This window comes from Rhinoraja longicauda, chromosome 8 (genome assembly GCF_053455715.1).
Source record: "Rhinoraja longicauda isolate Sanriku21f chromosome 8, sRhiLon1.1, whole genome shotgun sequence".
NCBI classification, from domain to species: Eukaryota; Metazoa; Chordata; class Chondrichthyes; order Rajiformes; family Arhynchobatidae; genus Rhinoraja; species Rhinoraja longicauda.
Window position 1 is genome coordinate 45,952,235 of NC_135960.1, and position 22,861 is coordinate 45,975,095.

The 22,861-nt window shown below is 40.1% G+C and overlaps 1 protein-coding gene across 2 annotated transcripts in view; it reads left to right on the forward strand.

Moving 5' to 3' along the window:
* The window catches only part of ly75 (lymphocyte antigen 75), an 89,463-nt gene that overhangs the window by 38,234 nt on the left and 28,368 nt on the right, over positions 1-22,861 (forward strand). For both annotated transcript variants that reach the window (XM_078403836.1, XM_078403837.1), the window contains exons 10-20: positions 101-189; positions 991-1,160; positions 1,379-1,575; positions 3,306-3,448; positions 4,959-5,040; positions 6,308-6,379; positions 10,263-10,377; positions 13,426-13,461; positions 14,488-14,663; positions 16,259-16,323; positions 21,318-21,412. In XM_078403836.1, coding sequence (XP_078259962.1) covers positions 101-189; positions 991-1,160; positions 1,379-1,575; positions 3,306-3,448; positions 4,959-5,040; positions 6,308-6,379; positions 10,263-10,377; positions 13,426-13,461; positions 14,488-14,663; positions 16,259-16,323; positions 21,318-21,412 — 1,240 coding nt within the window. The remainder of the gene's footprint in view (positions 1-100; positions 190-990; positions 1,161-1,378; positions 1,576-3,305; positions 3,449-4,958; positions 5,041-6,307; positions 6,380-10,262; positions 10,378-13,425; positions 13,462-14,487; positions 14,664-16,258; positions 16,324-21,317; positions 21,413-22,861) is intronic.

Consider the following 22,861-nt stretch of genomic DNA (forward strand, 5'->3'; position numbering starts at 1 on the left):
TCTTGGTTCAAGCAGCAGCAAAATGTAAACTAGTATGATTGAAAAGAAATTGTGATGTTACATCTGTGACTTTTGAAGGTTGAATTTTTTCTTTTTTAAGAACTGGAAAAGGCATGGAAATTACTGCTACAAACTTGATCCAATGGAAGTAGATTTTGATTCAAAATGTCATCTTACGATACAAAACAGGTACACGAAACTTCATACTTTACTTTTTGAAGATGTTTACATTTAATAATTTATTTCAAACATAATATTTGTATGTAAAAGTATGACTCTTGCAACCAGGATATTAATTTGCTTCAGCCTGTGAGTGGCCTGTTTAACAATTTTCCATGAACTTTATCGTTCAGCTTAAAACAAAATTCAGAACACAGTAATATACTTTCTGAACCAGCAATTGAGTGAGAAAATAGATTACTTCATAAACACAAAGCAAATTGCTATACAAAGAGACAAAGTGCCTCAGTAACACAGCGTCTGGGAAGATAGATCGGTGACGTTTCTGGTCAGATCCATCTGGAGAATGATCCCAACCTGAAATGTTACTTATTCATGTTCTCCAGAGGCGCTGTCTGACCTGTTGAGTGCCTCCAGCACTTTGTGTCTTTATTATGGATATTTTAAATGTAGAAATGGGTACCACATCCCCCAGTAATACAAATAATACTTTAAATATAAGTATTTCTCCATTGTCCTGAAGATGTCTCAGATTTCTTCCAGGATATGGATCTTGCTGTGGTCAAACCGACTAAGTCTTCCGCATAAAGTTTAATTTACCCTTGCTTTGTGTGGCCTTCAATCTTAATGCAATTTGGAATGAGAATTTATTCAAACTGAACAAAAACATCACTTAACACCAGATGGTGAAATATAAACTTACTTTGATTTAACCATGTATAAATTCCATGCATGTAGCAGAATAGTCACCACTTTTATGTTTTGTGATTTGTCTCATAAAGTAAATATATATTTTTCCTAAATTTGCAGGTTCGAGCAAGAATTCATTAATAGTCTAATTGCAAAACACACCTCAAAAATTGGCAAGTACTTCTGGACAAGTTTGCAGGATAAAAATGGTACAGGAGAATACACATGGTCTGCACAAAATAAGGAGAGAGAACCTGTAACCTATACAAACTGGAATATATTTCAACCAAGTAGGTGACAGTGTATTTCTGTTTTAAACACTTATCACTCTTGTATTCCTGACCCGCTGAGTTACTCCAGCACTTTGTGTCTATCTTTGGTATAAACCAGCATCTGCAGTTCCTTTTCATTCCAATAATCTGTATGATCTTGTACTTTGTGATCATATTTAAAATGAACAAATTATGGAAGTTGCTCAGGTGTTATTTACAGAAGCTCCTTGTTTCAGATGCTCCAGGTGGATGTGTCATTATGGCCACAGGACAAGCTCTTGGTCGTTGGGCGGTTAGGAACTGTAAGACAATGAATGCAATGTCCATTTGTAAGAAGAGTATTGCTAATAACACGGGAAACGAAGAAACGCTTCCAACAGGTTCTTGCCCTACTGGTTGGCTGACGAATGCCGAAATTCATCACTGTTACAAGGTGAATAACTGAAATTTGTTCATGTGTATATGGGAATAAATTAGCAAAATCTTTTCCCAACGACATTGAAAGGTGAAATAGTCAAACATGCTTACAGGTGAAATGCTAGAGAGGAATTGGTAACAAGTTCAGTGTGGAAAATACAATTAACCATCTCTGAAACAGGGTGTCGGGAGTTATGGAGAGACAGCATGAGAATGGAGTTGAGGGGGAAGGATAGATCAGCCTGGCGGAGTAGACCTAACGACCTAATTCTGCTCCTAAAACTTAGGAACTTATAAACCAAAATGCACTTTCACGAGATCTGCATTTTACTTTTTTTTCCCATTAATGAAACTTTTGAAGTAAGTGGATGATGGCCTCATTACAGGAATTCTCTGAACCTGTGAAATTCAGTTGACATTGATTATTGCATGTTTCCTTAATGTACAAAGTGGAATAAGAAAGGAAACTTCTCATAACTTTGCCATTCCTAATTTCTCCTGCTGGGAGGATGTATAACTCTGGAAATATTTCGCCTCTAGCCTTTGCCACTTACTCCACCCATGTACCAATCAAACCCTCCCTCACCTGTGTCCACCCATCTTGCCAGGCTTTGCCTGACTTCCAAGCCCTTCTTCCAACTTTTCTTTCCCTCTACTCTGTAGAAGTGTCCCGACCAGAAACGTCCTCAGTCCATTCCTCCCCACAGATGCTGCCTCACCTGCTGAGTTCCTCCATATTCTTGTTTTAGTTTTGTTCCCTTCTTAACCCAGGGACACTGAGTGATGCTCTGCGTTCTGCACAACATCCTTTGAAGTGAATAAGGTGGTCTAACCTCCTTTCCCATCTTTGCATTCAGAGAACCATGCTGCTGAAAGCACTGCAACATTCTGTATAGATCAGTACCAGATGCTTTTTGAAAGATCAGAAGTCTGATGGCTATGGGGAACCCGCTGACGAGGATGTGTGGCCTGGGGCAAATAAGCAATGATCACATTGAATCTGTGGGATGGCACTGTGCTGCCATACAGCGTCAGAGCCCCCGGTTCGATCCTGACCTCGGGTGCTGTTGTGTGGAGTTTGCACGTTCTCCCTGTGACCGTGTGGGTTTCCTCCAGGTGCTCTGGTTTCTCCTATATCCCAAAAATCCCAAAATCGGCTAATTAGCCTCTGTAAAATTGACTAGTGTATTTACTCTAGTGGATACGAAAGTGGGATAACATAGAACGAGTGTGAACGGGTAATCGATGTTCAGCGTAGACTCGGTGGGCCCAAGAGCCTGTTTCCATGCTGTATCTGTAAACTAAACTAAAATACCTGCATTTTCATGAATGCTTCCCTATTGTATTCACATCAGAGTATTCTGGAGAATTATCGATGTGCAGACTCCCACTGCAGTAAACCATTACAACGAGATTCCCTCAATCACTGTAGCTCATCATTGTTGTCTGCTGCACTTCGTACAATCCTGCTCTCTGGCCATGTATCTGCCCAAATGGTACCAGCATCTGAGCTGTGTTCAGCAATGTCTGGTAGAATTGTTCTCCAGAGAAACTGCCTGACCCACTGTGTTACTGTAACATTATTTGTCTGTCTGACATTATGTATGTCCTTATTCTCACTGAATAATCTCGTCCTTTTGAGCCCTGGGTAGCCACACAACTCATTTTATTTTGAATTTCTAAATACTATAATATTCTGGTTTTGCCAGTCGAAGGAATAACAATCACCTCAAATTGAATTTGTAGATATTTCACCATGAGAGAGTGGTAAGAAAGCGAACCTGGGAAGAAGCTGAGCGATTCTGTGAGGCTTTGGGAGCCCATCTACCAAGTTTCAGTCACCACGATGAAATGTTATATCTTCACAGCTTGCTGCGAAAAACAATCAGGTAAGTAGAACCACATAAATGTGTGGAATTTTACTTTCTTATTTCTTTTATTTGAGTCCTAAAGAATGGAAGCAGGCCCTTTGACCAAACTTGCCCACGCTGACCAACAAACCCCATCTGCACTAGTCCCATCTCTATGCATTTGGCTGGATAATAACTTAGAGGTCCAAGCAATTTTGTTCAAATACATAATTTAAACTTTGCAAATGTTTTTCAGTGTACCGGTTTGGATTTGGATAATCCATATCTAATCACATAGGGCGTCCAGGATGGAAACTAGCCCTTTGGCCCAATTTGTCCATATTGATAAATTACTCTTAAATTGTAATAAATAGAATTATAAATTAATTGTATTTTTTTTAAACCGAATGGCAACTAGCTGTATTGCTTGTGTAACTTTCAAATTATTCAGTGATTCAAAACCCTGTCGTGCAAAACTGGTGTGAAATTATTGTGAATAGAAAGTGATGATTGTTTTGAGGAAGAGGAACAAAGCAATATGATTGGAAGTGGGAAAGAAGAGTTGAACAACTCAAACCTACTGTTTGCTTAAAAGGTCCTATAAAAGCTGTCTTTAAAAAGTGTAGAAACATGGAACTGCTGATGCTGGTCCACAAAAAATGGCAAAGTGCTGGAGTAACTGCAGGTTAGAAAGCATCCCTGGAGAACATGGATAGGTTTCAGGTTGGGTCCCATCTCCAGACACCACTTCTGTCAGAAGAATACTTATCTATGTAGATTGATGTGACTGAGAAGAGAGAGAGTTTTACTCAACACTAACATTTCACCAATAGAATATTAAAAAAGTAGTCATATCATGTCTTGCATGTCTTGTTTGGAATATCTCAGTTATAGTCAATTAAGTATTTTTGAAGCAACGTACAGTTGCAATGTAGGAAACACCACGGCGATTGGTGATCAACAGGTTCGGAACAAACAGCAATTATCCTGCCTTTTCTGTTGTATATTTTCAACATTATTTTTTAGTTTAGTTGAAGTATAGTAATGCAGCACAGAAATAGGGTCTTCAGCCCAACTTGTCCTTGCCGAATAAGTTGCCCCATCTAAACTGGTCCCATTTGGCCCGTATCCCTCTAATCCTTTCCTATCGACCTGCCAGTCCAAATGTCAGCATTCCAAAATCCTTCACCACTCTATCCACCTACGACATCACTTTCAGGGAACTATGTACTTGTACTCCTTGATCTTTCTGCTCTTCAGCAATCCCGAGGCCCTTGCTGTTCACTGTGATGGTCCTCTCCTAGTTTGATGTGCCAAAAATGCAACTTATCGCACTTGGCTGACTTAAACTCCATTTCCTATTCCTCTGTCCACTTGCCCAACTGGTCAAAATGTCAATGTAATTCTTGATAACTATTGTCACTTTGGACATGCCACCTGTTAGTGTTAACTGGAGTCCAAATAGAATGCAAACTACTTTGAGGAACAAAATGACATATCCTCTTCCTAGGTTTATCAAACATGTCATATCCTTCCTTTCCTTCTGCAGTGATGAACGGTGGTTTTGGGTTGGATTAAACAAGAGAAATCCAGATTCCAAAGGCTCTTGGGAATGGAGTGATGGCCGGCCGGTAAATTTAATCTTTTCTGGTGTTTATTTTTAATGGGTTACTTTTTAAACACTACCTGGTTGTGTCTCTAAAGCATGTGTGGACAATTTACACCCATGATAAACATTGACACAAGGCGTTTGCTGATCTTCACAATGAAGTCGAGAGATCTTTTCTGTCCATCAGGGAGAGCAACCATTGGTTTAATATCTTGTGGAAACATGTTGTCCCTGCTAAGTGTTCCTTCAGAACTGCCCTGGAGTATAAGTCTGGATTCATGAGCTTCACTTGCTGAAGTCGATCTCGAATATCGGATGTTCTGAAGGGAGGGCTAATTAAAGATGAAACATTTCATTCAACGTTGACCCAAATTTCCACTGAAGCTGATAAGAACATTCAGGACCCAAATGCCTACATTTGAATTAGGAGGTAGAAATTGGAGGAAAAAAAGACTTTTGCTTCTCCAGATTCATTTGTTAACCAGTGTGTTTTAAAAGGAGTCCATTCAGCCGACACACATCTGTTTAGAACATAGAACAGTACAGCCCTTTGGCCCACAATGTCCATGCCAAACATGAAGCTAAGACCAACTCTTATCTGCCTGCACTTATTCTATATCCCTCCATTCCCTGCATATCCATGTGCTTATCCAAAAGCCTATGAAATTCAACTGTCGCACCTGTCTCCATCACCTTCCCTGGCGGTGCATTACAGGTACTCGCCATCCTCTGTGTAAACAAAAACTTGCTCGCCTTTAAACTTTGCCCCCCTTATATTGTTTGCCATTTCAGTTTCTTTCATTAGTTACCATTTGCTGCCCAAGAAATTTGAAATGAAAAATGTGCCGCATGCATACCTTGCACAATATACCAATTAAAATCAATTTCTCGCCAGTGTAACTGCGCATTAAATTGAATCAATGTGTTGCTTTGTGATTTTTTTTTCTTTTGCTTCTCATTTGAGGTGATTTTGCCAAGCCAGTGGGGAATCTATCATCCCAGAGAGTGCAGATCGAAGATTCCTTTCACTGATCTCCACAGAGGCACAGTCACTGCCTTACAGCACCGGCGACCTGGGTTCGATCTTGACCTCGGGTGCTATCTGTGTGGATGTTCTCCCTACGACTGCATGCGTTTCCTCGGGCTTTCCTCCCCGCATCCCAGATGTGCAGATTTGTAGGTTAATTGGCCCTCGCGTGTAGGGAGTAGATGAGAAAGTGAGATAGAACTAGTGTGGACCAGTGATCGATGGTCGACTTTTATCCTGTTGCTTTCTAATGTTTTTGTAGGTTTCCTTGGTGGTCTTACCAGTTGAATTTAAAGAAGATGATTTTGCTGTGCGAGATTGTAGTGCATTTCAGGTAAGACTTAAGTCTTGCTGGAAAAATGAAAAACAGCACCTTGTATTCTACCTGGGTAGCCTACAACCCAATAGTATGAATGATGAATGTGTCAAGTTCAGATAACCAACGGCACATGCATTCCTTTCCCATTTCTACTGGACCATCTAAGTTGTCTCCCTTCTGAGGAAGGGTCCCAACCGAAACATTGCCTGTCCATGGTTACCAGAGATGCTGCCTGACCTGCTGAGTTACTCTGACCTTCTGAGTCACTTCTGACCTATCCTTCCTAACCCTTCCTGCACCTGATGTTGCATCACCTTCCAGCCGCTGTCTTTATCTTACCTCACCCTTCCTCCATCTGCCCATTTTTTTGTTTGTTTTATTTCTTCATCTTTTGTCCACCCATCAGCATTTGTCTCTAATACTCCCCTCTTTTTCCCTCATCCGTCAAATGCCTGCAATCCCCCCCCCCCCCCCCACCCCATCTCGCCTCAACTTCCAGCACCCTGTCTTGCCCCTCCCTCTCACCTCTTTACATTGGCCACCATCTCTTTGCACTCTCCTTCCTGGTCCAGGTCATGACCCGAAACATTGACAACCCTTTGCCTCCACAGATCCTAACGGATCTGCTGAGCCTTCCTGCTTGAGGCATTGGTCTTATTTCCTACCTGGCAAACTGAATGGGGTGATGGCTGCAATGGGTCTTTGTAGTCAGCTGCAGCTTTCACTGTGTAAGATGGCGCCAAAATCTGGCGACTATTGCATATGGACTCAGTCGGCAGTTCCAATGCATGAGGTACTTAATCTGGGGTGTAATTTCACTGAGCTATATGCAAAAAAAATGTATTTCACTGTACCTTTGGTATGCATGACAATAAAAGAACCATTGAACCATTAGAACTCATTTTAGTCGAGGTGCTGTGACTGTGATGAAGCCACATTTGTTACCCAGCCTGATTTACTCTGATGGGATGGGAGTGAAATCTTTATTTAAATTCCTTTTCCCCTAATTGTGCTCTTGAAATTTTGTTGCTATCAGTTATTCTCGTTGTTAAGTACATTAGATTGAGAGATGTTCGCTCAGCAAGCACGTTAAGTTCCTCCAGCACAGTCCGTATCAGAGAAAGCACTAATGGTTGTGGGAATACTTAAGAAGTCACTGGCAAAGAAACTGATCAAGCACACTGCCCCAACCCTTAATGGGAGTCAAGAGTGTTTAATTATCATGAACTGAACAGGAAACAGTTAACTTCTTACTTGCAGCAGTATAACATGTCAGTAAACACAATACTCAGATATAATAAACAAAAAAAGTTAAATAAATTTTTATATATATATATATATTAGTGCAAAGCAAAAGACTAAAGCCCCGAGTGCAACCAAGAGTGCATCGTTTGGAGTGTAGTAAGTATTTGTAGTGTTCAAGAGCCTGCAGGTTGTTGGGAAGAAGCTGTGCCTGAACCTTGAGGATGTGGTTTTTAAGCTCCTGTACCTTCTTACTGATGGCAGGAGTGAAATGAGAGTGTGGCCAGGCTGGTGTGGTCTTTGATGAAGCTGGCTACCTTTTTGAAGCTGAGGTTTGTCGAGTTTTACACTGGTGAAAACATCCAGTGAGCAGTGAATGTTTCATTACACTTCTGAATTGAGTGCGGAGAGCACAGTGGCACAGCGGTAGAGTTGCTGCCTTACAGCACCAGAAACCCCAGTTCGATCCTGCCGAGTGGGTGCTGTCTGTGTGGAGTTTGTATGATCTCTCTGTGACCGTGTGGGTTTTCTCTGGGTGCTCTGGTTTCCTCCCACACTCCAATGACTTACAGGTTTGTAGGTTAATTGGCTTTGGTAAAATAGGATAGTGCAAGTGTACAAGGTGATCGTTGGTCAGTGCGGACTCAGTGGGCCGAAGGGCTTGTTTCCACTCTACAGTATCTCTACAGTAAAGTGAAGCATTTGAATGGCCAGGCTGAGTCTCTACAACATTTGATCAGTTGCAATGATGAGACTGATCCAGTTTGGCACCTTGTCCTTAGTGAACTTGACAGTATTGCAACTTTTTTCGAGAATGGTCAGGAGGAAGTGGTTTGCCCTGGGCATTTTCACATCATTAGATGTGTGTGTGTGTGTGTGTAGGTAGATGTTATCAGTTTATCTCAGTTACAGCATTAGAAGAACTGACAATACAGACTTCTGCAGTGAATTGCATGACTTCTGTCCTTCAAAACTTTAAATGCAAAATTCTACAGCTGATGGTAATCGGAGACTGTACTTTTAGTTTAACCCAAGCTATTTAGACTTTACTTTTCTTTAGAGATTCAGCACGGAAGCAGGCCCTTTGGCCCAAGGAGTCTACGCCGGCCAGCCATCACCACCCCGTACACTAACCTACACACACTGGGGACAAATCTACAACTTATCAAAGCCAATTAGCCCACAAGCCTATATGTCTTTGGAGTAAGGAAGGTAACCATAACACCCGGAGAAAATCCACGCAGTCACTGGTAGAACATACAAACTCTGTACAGACACCACCCGTAATCAGGATCGAACCCGGGTGTCTGGCGCTGTAAGGCAGCAACTCTACCGCTGTACCACCTGTTCTTGCAACGGCAATTGATGTGCTGTCCACATACATTTCAAATGGGTATTGACAAATTATTCATCATTATAAACACATCTTTCCGAATTAAAACAATAAGCATATATGTCATCCCTTTTGAAACTCCCTCGGGGGTTTAGAAGGTTCTTTCATTTAATACAAGATTCTCTCAGGTGATGTTGGACCGTGACCAACAGTTGGGTCAATTAAATGAATCTTGGACAGAAAACTCTTGGACATAAAACACAATAAACAGAAACAGTAGTGGTCGGCGTGGTCACTTGGGCCTCCTATGTTTCAGTTAGTTTACAGCCAGGCACCTGACCTGGGTGGTTCCCTGCTAGAAATGAACAATTAGATGCTTGGAATACGCTGCAGTGAAATAAGAATTTCAATCTATATTTGGTAGGAGTATTGGTTTTTTATAGTCACGTGTACAGGATACAGTGAAAAGCTTTTGTGTGCTATCCAGTCAAATCATACTATACATGATAACAATCAAGTGATAAACAGTACAACAGGTAGTGCAAAAAGAAAAAAGGATCAGAATGCAGAATGTAGTATTATAGCATTGTGGCATAAAAAGTGCAGATTTTTTTTAAAACCTTAAAGGTCCACAATGAGAGAGGTTGAGAGATTTTGACTGCACCCATACATAGAGTCATATGGCAGGGAAACAGGCCATTCAGTCCAACATGTCTGTGCAGACCTTGATGCCCCATCTAACCTTGTCCCATTTGGCCCATATCCCTCTAAACCTTTCCTGCCTATGTATCTGTCCAAGTGTCTTTTAAATGTTATTGGACTTGCCTCCCCTGGCAGCTCATTCCATATACCCACCACACTCTTGAGTGGAAAATGTTGCCCCTTGGGTTCCGATCAAATTTTTCCTGGCTCATCTTAAATCTATGTCCTCTATTCTAGGTAAAAGTCTGTACATTCACCTACCTATACCCTTCATGATATTATATACCTCTAAGATCTCCTTTCAGCCTCCTGCACTCCTAGGAATAAAGTCCTAGCCTTCCCAATCTCTCCCTATAACTCAGGCCCACAAATCCTGGCAACATCCTTGCAAATCTTTTTTGCACCCTTTCCTTTGAGAGGTCCATTCGGTTATGTTTGGGTTCATTATTGTCATGGGTACCGAGGTACTGTGGAAAAACTTTGTTCCGTACCTGCACTGATGTGTGAATGGAGCAGCAGGAAGTGACAAACTATTGCTGCCGGCAACTAGGAAGTGCCAAATATAATATAAATCTTCTAGATTAAATGGAGCCTTGTCATAACCTTTTTGTATTTCTACAGACACAGAAGCCTTTATGGAATTATGTTATGTTTCACATCCGAAGGACATTTGATTATCACTTAATGCCTTTCCACTGCAACATTAGACTTGAATGGATTTGTCAGATACCGAAAGGTAAATGGTTATTTATCTAGGTTAACTGTAATCTCTGGTTGCATTTAAAATATTTTTTGGTTATGCAGGGGATGGAGGGATATGGGTTATGTGCAGGTAGATGGTGATGATCTTGGAATCATGTTCAGCACAGGCATTGTGGGTTGAAGGGCCTGTTCTTGTGCTGCACTGTTCTATGCAATCACTCACCACACTGACGCTGGCGCTATTTGTTCGCCGCTTCTCCGTCAGGACAGTTCGTTTGTTTATTTTTATGTCTTGACTGTTTTTGTAAAGCGTCTTTGAGCATTTGGAAAAGCGCTATAAAAAATAAATGTTTATTATTATTATTATTATTACTTCAATGAGATCTGTTGCCATATTTTTTTCTGCAGTTTTAAATAAATCACTAAATATTTGGTACATCTTGTATCATCACAGAATGTTTTGATATTGGTGATTTCTCTACATTTGCATGCTGACTGAAAGAGTCATCTGGTTAAAATTTATTTCCATCTCTTAATCCATTATGGAATTTCGCATTTTGTGTAATTCAAATGCATTTTCCCGTACTTTTCAGTTGTGAGAATGGTTTCCATCTCTATCATAACTACAATGTGAATTCCCACAGCAGCCTGGATGGAAAAAAATCTCCCCATCTCTTGTTTAAGTGTATTATAAATTAATTGAAGTTAATATTCTCTTATTGTTAGATGGAAAAGTGATTACTGATTTTTGTAATTTCATACTACTTAATTAAATGTAGCTCAAATGACCACTATTTAGACAAATAACTAAGAAAGTTATTATAAACTTTTCCAATGGCTGAAGTTGCATCCTTCCATCCAAAGGTGACTAGAACTGTATGCCTTATAGCAAAAATAGTGTTTCATGCCATAAGACATGGGAGTAGAATTGGACCATTTGGCCCATCGAGCCTTCCCTGCCATTCGATCATGGCTGCTCTATCTTTCCCTCTCATCCCCATTCTCCCCTCTTCTCCCCATAACCTTGACGTCCTTTCTTTAAAATAATCTCCCCACTTTTATTTTTTGCTTAGTATAATAAAGAAAAATACCCCCATTGCCATAATAATTTCTCATTATAGAGGTAGAGTGGAAACAGGCCCTTCGGCCCACCGAATCCGCGCCAACCAACAATCACCCCATACATTAGCACTGTCTACACACTAAGGATAATTTACAATTTTACCAATGTCTTTGGAATGTGGGAAGAAATAAGTGCACTCGGAGAAAACCCACAATGGTCACAGAGGGAACATACAAACTCTGTAAGATGGCACCCGTAGTTGGGCTCGAACCCGGATCTCTGACGCTGTAAAGCAGCAACTCTACTGTTGCGCCACTGTGCCTCCATAACCTCCTTGCCTCCCTAACGGCCTGCCATGATCATCGGGTATATTGGGCTATGAGCTTTAAGGTTCATAATTTTTCAACGTTTCTCAGTTCTGTAACCTTCTTTACAGGCTTGGTTGGCGAACTTGTTCAGCATGGACGAGTTGGGCTGATGTTTCCATGCTTTATAGCTTTGATGACTCTTCTATGACTCAAACTCCTTAATCATTGCTCCTTTGCTGCCTAATCTATTCTCCTTAAATACAGTGTTTACACTGCCACCTCTGTGAAGACACTTCAAGTATTCATAAAGAACCACATTCAATTCTTCTGCCTCCAGGATTCCAATATGATGTCTAATCGATCTCTAGCTTGCCCAAGTTATCCCCTTTTTGTGTATTTATAAAATCTCCGTAATTTAATTTGCTGGTTTTCATATTTAATTTTCTTTTAAATTTCATTTTTCATTTTGGCCCTAATCTTTTTACTATACTTAAATTTCTGCACATTGAGCCCTCCACACAGAGTTAAAGAACTGTACAGCACAGAAATAGGCCATTTGGGTCACCTTGTCCATGCCAACTAAAGATTATATAATTAGCATATCTGACACGTGGGTGCAAGGAACTGCCGATGCTCGTTTATCAAAAAAGGACAGTGTTAGAGTAACTCAACTGGTCAGGCAGCATCTCTGAGAACATGGATAGGTAACGATTTGGGTCTGAAGAAGGGTCCCAATCTGAAACACCACCTATCCATGTTCTCCAGAGATGCCGTCTGACCTGCTGAGTTACTTCAGCACTCTGTTCCTTAACTGACATAAGCTTCTCTTCTGGAGTATATTCTGCACATTAACATCCAGAGAGCTTTAAGTTTGTTAATCTCACCCTTTTTTGTTTTGAGGGAACCTGTTTATTTTAACCTCGTTCTCAAGCCTGAATGCCTCCTACATAATGTTTCCAGTCCAAAAAAAATTACGAATCATACCTTAGTTTTTTATAAAATGTTTGTATTCCCCAAACAAGATCATTTGATCCCTGCAGTGTCTTTGTCCTTTTCCAGTACATTGCATTACTATCCCATGCATTAAAATGCCTCTTGTCTCCTGATGCCCCTCCAACTGAGTGGGTTCCTTCTCACAAACAAGTCCAGAACTGCCCCCTCTTTTGGTATTCTACAAACTAGCTAAAACAAAATTCTTCAAAAATGTATTTTCTTTATCCAGCCTTTATATCTTTTACTTGATTCTATCCTAATTGATATCAGTGTAGTCTAAATATTTTACTATTGTTGCCATATAATTGTTGAATATTTAAAAGTTTTTCCACGTGGTTGTTGTTCTGCCTCCCTCTCACCAAATGGAGATCTGTTGTGCACTCCCAATAATACATTTGTTCCCTTATTGTTCAATTGTGTGGTCCTGTTTAATATATTAATAAAATCAGAACAAATGTACTGTGAATTTCCATAGCTTGTCTCCAAATATTTTTATATTTGGGGGACAATTGAAGTAGAAAAAGCAAAAGTTGTCATATAAAGCCTCTTGTGTATATTCTCAAGGGATTTTACCAATGTTACAATGAGAGATTTGGGGAAATGTTATTGAAATTCTTTTTGATCTTGCATGCATTGATAACTTTTTATTGAATCTATGCTTCATAATTTGAAATGAAAAATTTCCATTGAGTTATGAGTTGTACTTTCTCTTTGGCAGGTGTTGAATTGAGGACCCCAGACTGGTATATTCCAGGTAAGCAGAAGTACAGTGCGTAACCCTTGTCTGAATTGTACTGAGTGCAAAACATGCTGGAGAAATTCAGTAGGTCCGGCAACATCCATGTTTGGAAATGGACTGTTAATGTTTTGCTTCAGGACCCTTCATCTGGTCCATTCCAGTAATGTCGACTGTCCATTTTCTTCCACAGACTACAGCGTGGAAACAGCTGTAGCTGTCGGTTTCAGCCAACCAAGTCCGCTCCAAGCAGTAATCACCCCGTAGACTAACACTATCCTACACACTAAGGACAATTTACAATTCTTCCAAAGCCAATTCACCTACAAATCTGTATGTCTTTGGGATATGGGAGGAAACCGGAGCACCCGGAGAAAATCCACATGGTTATAGGAAACTCTGTACAGACAGCATCAGTTGTCAGGATCGAATCTGGATCTCTGGCATTCTTAGGCGGCAGCTCTACAGCTACACCACTGTGCCAACCCACAGATGCTGCTTGACCCATTGAGTAGTTTTAGCAGATTGGTGGAAACCCACTATAGTGCAAATATTTGGAAAGGTGTCCAAAAGAAGGAAATAAAGGGCACATCTGATATTCATAACATTGACTCTGTGTTGTTGTTCATATTTTGCTCTTTGACAAGGGCCCCTATTGCACATCTATTTGTCCTGTCCACCCAAGGGTCTTGACTCGGAATCTGGTTGATTTCCCCCAGAGCAGATGATGCACAAATTTATGGGTGGGTTGTAGGTTGGACTGCAACAGTGCTTGGGCAAATGGTAAGTGGACATCATTGCCACAGGATGCCAAAAAGAAATGTACAAATATTTTCCAGTAGTTACAAGGACTGTTTAAAATACCAGCATTCCACAAGCACCACCTCCTCAACATTGGAATGTAGTGACTAATGCAAAAACAAAATATTGCAGATACTGAAATAAAGTAAATGGGTGTCATTTTTTTTTCTTTGTGAAGTAAATTCACATTGAGGTTTTCATTTGTCGAACTCCTTCACCATTTTCCTGTTTGCATTTCTTCAGATGGGGAGAGTATTCATGGGCCCACAGTTGTTATTGATGGGAATGAGTATTGGTTTGTGAACAATACAATGCTAACCTACCAAGAAGCTGATCTATATTGCACAAGAAATGAGAGCAAATTGGCTTCCATAACATCCAGACCTGCAATAAAAATGATTAAAAATCATTTACAAAAGGTAGGTTGTGTGCCCATAATTTTTGTCTTTTTGCAAAATTGATAACTTTTGGATTGGAGTATGTGATCTTATGCACTGAAGCACAACTAAAACTTGATGGCAGACAGGCTATTATTATCATGTCTCCAATCAAATTTGATAACACTGTAAATACAATCAAGCCAAAATCAAGTACAATGAAATGTGCCACAAAAGTGAATTACACTTTTAATTTCAATTGCACACTTCAGCTAAGTGAGGTGAAGCATTCTCTCTTTGGAGAAATCTGAGAATGCCTCATCTCCGGCTGAGTTACCTAAACATGTACTTAATAGAAAAACTATCTCTGTTGTGGGATTCTTAACCAAGAATTTGACTTTTATTCCGAAGGTTAGATCATACAGGAGAACAGTCTTTCATCGCCACGGCTAGGCGTTGCAAAATGCTTTGTAATCCTGCATACATAAACTTCCAAATTTTAATAACATTTAATATAAAATATTAACCCATTTTTTACCCAAAGATTTCAAAGATGTGCCATTTCAAGGAATGTCAGATTTTTAAAATATCCATTACAATTTTATCCTGGCTTGTTGCCATCATTCTCTGGAATCTAAATTTACATGAATTGAAAGTTACCACACGGAAGCTGATCGCTTGGCTCGTTGCGGCCACACTTTACCAATGACTTGACTTAATGCTGCTGTCCAAGCCTAAATTCTAAATCTTCAGGTAGATGAAATTCAAATACATCAAATCAATGAGTCCAAAATGGACTCTGTTCCCTCGATCTTGTGACAACCCGAGAGCATAATGAGCCCAGTGATTAGCTTCCATGTGGTAACTTTCATTTCACATAAATTGGGATTCTTCCTCCCTGTATGAAGTTGCAAGAATAACAACAAGTTGTTAATTTCAAGCTAAGTTTAATGACCACGAGGATGCAAGGTTCCAGACAAAGCCGCAGCTCCCGAACAAGACAACTCCCTTGGGTAACGCCCATGCATGCGCAAGATAACTTCTTGCAGGAATGGCGACTGCAAACACTTAACATGGACTGTGAATACAGTGATTGATCTACACTCCCCCACCCACCACCCCAAGTTCAAAAGCTACTTTACATCAGACAACTTGCAATATAATTACAAGGAACTGCAGAGGATGGTTTACCAAAGAAAGATACAAAGTGCTGGATTAACTTAGCGGATCAGGCAACATCTCTGGATAACATGGATAGGTGATGTTTCGGGCTGGGACCCTTCTTTAGAATCAAACTCCCAATGTAAAGTAGCTTTTGATCTTGGGAGGTAATGGGGGGAGGGGGGGGGAAGAAGGAGGAAATGCATCTCACCTTCCTTAAGGCTGAGAAAATCGCTATTGGTTAATGTTAACGTCTGGATTGGGCAGGGATTACCAGGTTATATTGATTAGCGTGGAATAATAAAAATGTTGGACCAAGTTATGGAAAAGGACATATTCCAGTAACCAAGTCGAAGGACAACCACCTGAAAGAGGAAGGAGCTTTTAAGTAGACTAGTTGAGAAAGAATTGAAAAAAAATAGTGCCCATCTTGAAATTGCATTAAATAATTTTTTTTCTTTCCTTATTTCCCGCAGCACTTTTCTTCATTGCCAAAGTGGTGGGTAAAGACGATCGATTATAATGTAATGAACAGTCGTTTGTAAGTATACATTATTACCAGAATATTACCTCTCCATTATTCCTTCCATTTATTGTAAGAATTGTTTTCCAAACGTGATGGTATCAGTCCATCTCATCTCAAGAGATGTTGTGGAGCTGTCCCATTAAGCATTCATGGGCATATTTTAAAATGCTTGACATTTTCTCCAACTTTACTTTTTCTTCATCTTTGTAAGTATTCACTTTAAGTGCAATATAAATTGTATTTATTTCATATTACTTTGTAATGGAAAAATTGGTAGTTTCAACTTGGAAACCCATTATTTATTATGCTACAAAATGAAAATCGAGAAGGCTCATAATATTCAGAAGGTCAATCAGTCTCTGTTAAGAAGCGTCTTTAAAGAAATCCAGAGAGACGTCTACAAGAAATTGATTCAGAGCTTTCTCCAATGGAGACGTTGTATAGGAGCACAAACAACCCCCAAACGCTGCAAAATATGCTCAGTCTTAAATATGAGTATAACACGATTCTAACAAATCAAGTCAGTGACCAGCTACTGCGACTGAAACAGCGATATTTTGAATTAGGGGACAAACCGCATACATTGTTAGCCCGTCAGCTTAGAGGGCAACAAGCAAGTAGGGCCATACATATAATAAAATCAGGCAAGGGTGTTGTTTTAACTGATCCAAAATTAATAAATGAACGCTTTAAGGAGTATTATCAAGAGCTGTATAAATCCAAAGCTAACGGTGATATCAATGCATGGTTAAAAAAGATGGACATACCAAAATTAGATAGTCAATAGACAATAGACAATAGACAATAGGTGCAGGAGTAGGCCATTCAGCCCTTCGAGCCAGCACCGCCATTCAATGCGATCATGGCTGATCACTCTCAATCAGTACCCCGTTCCTGCCTTCTCCCCATACCCCCTCACTCCGCTATCCTTAAGAGCTCTATCCAGCTCTCTCTTGAAAGCATCCAACGAACTGGCCTCCACTGCCTTCTGAGGCAGAGAATTCCACACCTTCACCACTCTCTGACTGAAAAAGTTCTTCCTCATCTCCGTTCTAAATGGCCTACCCCTTATTCTTAAACTGTGGCCCCTTGTTCTGGACTCCCCCAACATTGGGAACATGTTTCCTGCCTCTAATGTGTCCAATCCCCTAATTATCTTATATGTTTCAATAATGACCTCATCGTGCCTCTTGTGAGGCCTTAAACTCAGAACCCTCCTCTGTAGAAATCATGGATGCAATTAGGTCGTTGCAAAACGGCAAGAGCCCTGGGACAGACGGTTTTGGAGTCGAATTTTATAAGAAGTTTGCTGACCAGGTAACTCCGATCCTGCACAGGATGCTCTCCCACTCAATCGAGTTGAAAAAGCTCCCACCGTCATTGTACAATGCTAATATTTCTCTCTTATTGAAACAAGACAGGGATGAAACCAATCCCTCCTCATACCGACCAATTTCTATGCTTAATTTGGATTTCAAAATTTTTACTGAAATAATGGCGACTAGACTAAATAAGTGTATAGAATCCATTATCCATACGGATCAGACCGGGTTCATCCCCAATTGGTTCTCTTTCTTTAATGTTAGAAGAGTAATGAATATTATGTATCACAAATTCGACAGTTCTTCCAAACAAGCCATTCTGTGTTTAGACGCAGAAAAAGCTTTCGATCAGGTTGAGTGGGGATATTTACTCAGACTGCTGGAAGGGTTTGGTCTTGGTGCCTCTTTTATTTCCTGGGTACGTCTTATATATGCTCATCCCACCGCTTCCATACTCACAAACCAGGATAGGTCACCCCCTTTTGCCCTTCAGAGGGGTAAGCGACAGGGCTGCCCCCTCTCGCCGCTCCTCTTTGCGTTAGCCATTGAGCCGCTGGCAATCGGCATAAGAGGGCATGCGCTTATAAAACCGATAATACTGGGTGGGGTGGAACATAAGATTTCACTTTATGCGGATGATATTGCCATCTTTGTATCTGACCCTGAACATTCTGTCCCTTACCTATTCCAGCTTATTAATTCCTTTGGCGAGGTCTCAGGTTACACTATAAACTGGCAGAAGAGTGAACTTATATCGATAACAGCAGAATTAGACCCTGTATTCTTAGCCAACATGCAGTTTAAAACAAATCCGGATAGTATAAAATATCTGGGCATTAAAATATCTAAAAACCCCAAGACCCTTTTTAAAATTAACTTTACCGAAAGGTTGAACAAGCTAAAGGAGAACATAGAGAAATGGAGAACGTTGCCTATTTCCTTGATTGGCCGCGTGAACGCAGTAAAAATGGTCTCCCTGCCGAGATTTCTGTATTTATTTCAGAATGTCCCTGTTTTTATCCCCAAATCCTACTTTAAGTTAATCGATTCTATCATTATGCCATTTATTTGGGGATATAAAGCACACAGATCTCAAAAGCTTATCTTCAAAAAACGAGGGAACATGGGGGACTGGGGTTACCGTGCTTTTTATATTACTATTGGGCGGCCAATGTTAGAGTTATGGTATACTGGCAGTATGCATATGAACGGGGAGTTGGATATGACCTGCCCCCTTGGCTGGCGATTGAAAAAAGCTTAACCCCAAAAACTTCTCTCCCTGCTCTCCTTTTTTCATTACCCAGATCTCTCACCTCTCTTAGAGAGGATCACTTCACTCTGTCCAATGCTCAGAGAATATGGCACCAAATTAGGAAAGCTTGTGAGCTTCCGAATACGTCAATGCACGCCCCAATCTGGCATAACCACACTTTCCTCCCATTATTTACAGACACAGCATTCAGAGAATGGAGCTGTAAAGGGATAGTTACAATAAAAGATCTTTACATAAATAGACACTTTGCATCATTTGATCAGCTACAATCCAAGTTCTCATTGCCCAAAACTCAATTCTTCAGGTACTTGCGGCTGAGAAATTATGTTCGACAAAACAATTCGCTTTTTGACCGAAGACGACTCGTTGTCCAAAATTTTGCTGGGTCCCCCGGAAGCAAAGAACCTAATCTCATCTTTTGTAGGTATCTTTTCAAACAAACTAGATAAATCTACTTTAAAAATAAAACAAACCTGGGAAGAAGACCTTAACATTGAAATTGATGACGATGTCTGGAAGGTAGTACTGAAAAGTATAAAATCCTGTTCTATTAATTCTAGGCTACAACTGATTCAATTCAAGGTTATACACAGATTACACTACTCTAAGGTTAAGCTGCATAAAATCTTTCCTGATCTCTCACCTTTGTGTAATAGATGCAAGACCGCTGAGGGTACACTCGCTCACCACTTTTGGACTTGTCCAAAACTTCACAACTTTTGGTGTCTTTTATTTCAATGGTACTCCACTGTTTTAAACGTCACTTTAACTCCGGACCCTGAAACTGCTCTATTCGGGTATTCCACAACGCTCGAGAAGCTAGACCATAATGCTCGCACAATCTTGGTTTATGGTATGGTAATTGCCAACAGATGTATTTTGAAACTATGGAAATCAGACTCTGCTCCTCAGTTTGAGACTTGGTTAAGAGAATTAATGGGCATATTACGCGTAGAGAGGTTGAGATATGAATTGTCTGGCAACCCTCAAAAGTTCTTCAACATATGGAACCCAGTGCTGCAGCATATTAAGGACAAGTAAAACTATCCCCTCAATGCCACATGCTTTTGTACCTTCTTTGAATCCAGCAGTGAAAACACTGAAATATTTGACTTGTGAAAATTACCTTGCCTCATGTTTTTGTGCTTTTGTCTTTTTTGTCACATTGTAGTTATGTTTTTTTTAAATGTATTATTATTTTATTTTTTTTCATGATTATGTAGGGAAGGGGAGGGATGGGGTTTACTGTTGTTATATGCACTGTAATCAATTAAATAAAAAAATTAAAAAATTAAAAAAAGAGAAACATTTAAAACATTTTATGGCAATGAAAAGTCATTAACCTAAAATGGTTAAATTTGTTTCTCTCTCTCTGCACACTAACGGCCTGACCTAATGAAGATCATTTGTTCAGTTGTCTTTGTAACTTATTCACTTCCCCGGTTCTGAACCATCTTACACTTGTCTTCAGTCTGAAGAAAGGTCTCGACCCGAAACATCACCCATTCCTTCTCTCCAGAGATGCTGCCTGTCCCACTGAGGTACTCCAGCATCCCCACCATCTCTGCAGTGACTACAGTGTGCACCATCTGCAAAATGCCTAGGGTACTCCAGCAGTACCTCCCATACCTACAACACCTATTGAGGTACTTTTCAAAGAAGGCAAAATCAACCAAATCTTCCTGGCAATCTGAAATGGGCAATACATGTTAACTTTGCCAAAGATGTCCAGATCATGAAAATGAATCTGAATCTAAACTATTTCAGATAATTTAAACCTATCTAAACTCTCCTGCCTATAAGTCATTCCAGATCAGTTCCATGCCTGACCAGTACACTAGCACTATCCTACACACTAGGGACAATTTACAATTTTACCAAAATCAATTAACCTACAAACCTGCACGTCTTTGGAGTGTGGGAGGAAACCAGAGCATCCAGAGAAAACCCACGAGGTAAGACTCCCAGATTCCAAGCTCCTCAAATTTAAAGTTTTCTTCCTTTCAGGTTTCCATCTCTATATTATCCTCCAGCAACACATAGCAACCTAAGTTCTCTCTTCTGCCTGCTCCCTGGCATGTGTCCGTCCCTTTACCCCATCATCGGTGATTGGACAGTTAGTCCTTTATCCCATGCCCTGGAATTTGTCTTCTAAATCCCTTACTGCTCTCCCATCTCCTCTTTTTAAATCCTTTATTTGTTTGCTTCTTCGAATATCTCCTTTGGATTACCTGGCCAATTTTCCCATTTTGTGACTGTGAAGCACTTCTGTGCAATTTTGTATTTAAAAAATATATGCCATTATTTTCAACCTTGGAGAAAAGGGGGGAATATTTTAACCAGAAACCGACTTCTATTTAATAAAACAATTATATAATGTATTATGACCTCTTTGTATTTTCTTCCTTTTTTAGTTTGAGTCCATATGACATTTACCACCGATTTATCTCCTTCCACAACCAGTACAGGGATTGTTGGTTTATAACCCCTTATTACGCAAGGTGGAGAGGTAAGCGATTTGTTTGTTTATATTTATTATGTATTCAAATTTCTGGTTCATTGTTTTCAATGATATAAAATATATGTAACATATCTTAGCAATTGTACTGCTTTAAACATAATTGATAATTTTTCTCAAGTAGTTAGATCTCCTGTTTTACCGATGCTGTTGTTTTTCCTGAAGACAGTTAATTTTGAGTCACTTTTGATCACCATAGAACCTACGACAGTACAGCACAGTAACAGGCCTTTCAACCCACAATGTGCTGAACATGTACAGTTAAACTAATTTCCTTTGCCTGCTCATGATTCACTTCCCTCTATTTGCTTCATATTGATGTAGCTATCTAAACCCTCTTTAATACTCCTATTGTATCTGTCCCCACCAGCACCACTCACTGTGTTTATTTATTTTTAATATGTTTTACACCGCACATCTTTTAAATGTCCCTGTTGCCTTAAAACAAAGCCCTCTAGCCTTTGATATTTCCACCGTGGAGATAAAGGTTCTGACTGGCTACCCTATCCATGCCTCTCACGGTTTTATAAACTTCCATCGGGTCTCCCCTCAGCCTCCGATGCTTCAGAGAAAACAATCCATGTTTGTCCAACCTCTCCTTTAAAGCTATACCTCCTAACCCATGCGTGGTTATTCATGTTTGGGTCGATAGAATGATCAAGTAAATGTGTGTGTGTGTGCTGTTTAACCCCATTCCACTGTAAAAAGATAACATTAGGCTGCCTCTTCCTAACCTCCATTATCAAGCCAAATCTATCCTAATTTTTTCTCATAAGACTTGTAACATGAATTTCCTTTGATGTATTTGTGCATTTTGTGTGCTTTTGCAGAGTCCCTGCAAAAATCCTTCTTTCCTCTTGCCCTTCTTGTTACAGATCGCAAAATTATGTAGCATATATGGGACAGAAACGGATCATTTGGCCCAACAAGTCCACTATGTTTATGCTCTAGATTTCTCTGGTTTTATCTCCTCAAAATCTATTCGCATAACATAGGAAACGAGAGAGTCAAGAGTGTTTTAACTTTCATATGTACCATCGACGGAACAATGAAATTCTTACTGCAGCAGGATAACAAGCCTGTAAATGCAGTACACACAGATAAAGTATAATAAACAAAACTTCAACAAATTAATAACCATAGTACTAGTGCAAAAAAATCCCCCAAATCCTTAATGCAACCAAAGAAAGAACATGGAAGTTTATAGTTGAGGTTATTGTTGTGTATATTCAGGAGCCTGATGGCTGTTGGGAAGAAACTACTCTTAGAACCGGGTGGTCATGGTTTTCGGGCCCCTATACTTTCATCCCGATGGCAGGTGTAATGAGAGGGTAGCCAGGGTGTTGTCGGCCTTTGATATTGGCTGCCTTTTTGAGGCAATGCCTCTTACAGATCCCTTGTGATTGACTACGTAATGTTCACCACTCTCTGTAATCTCCT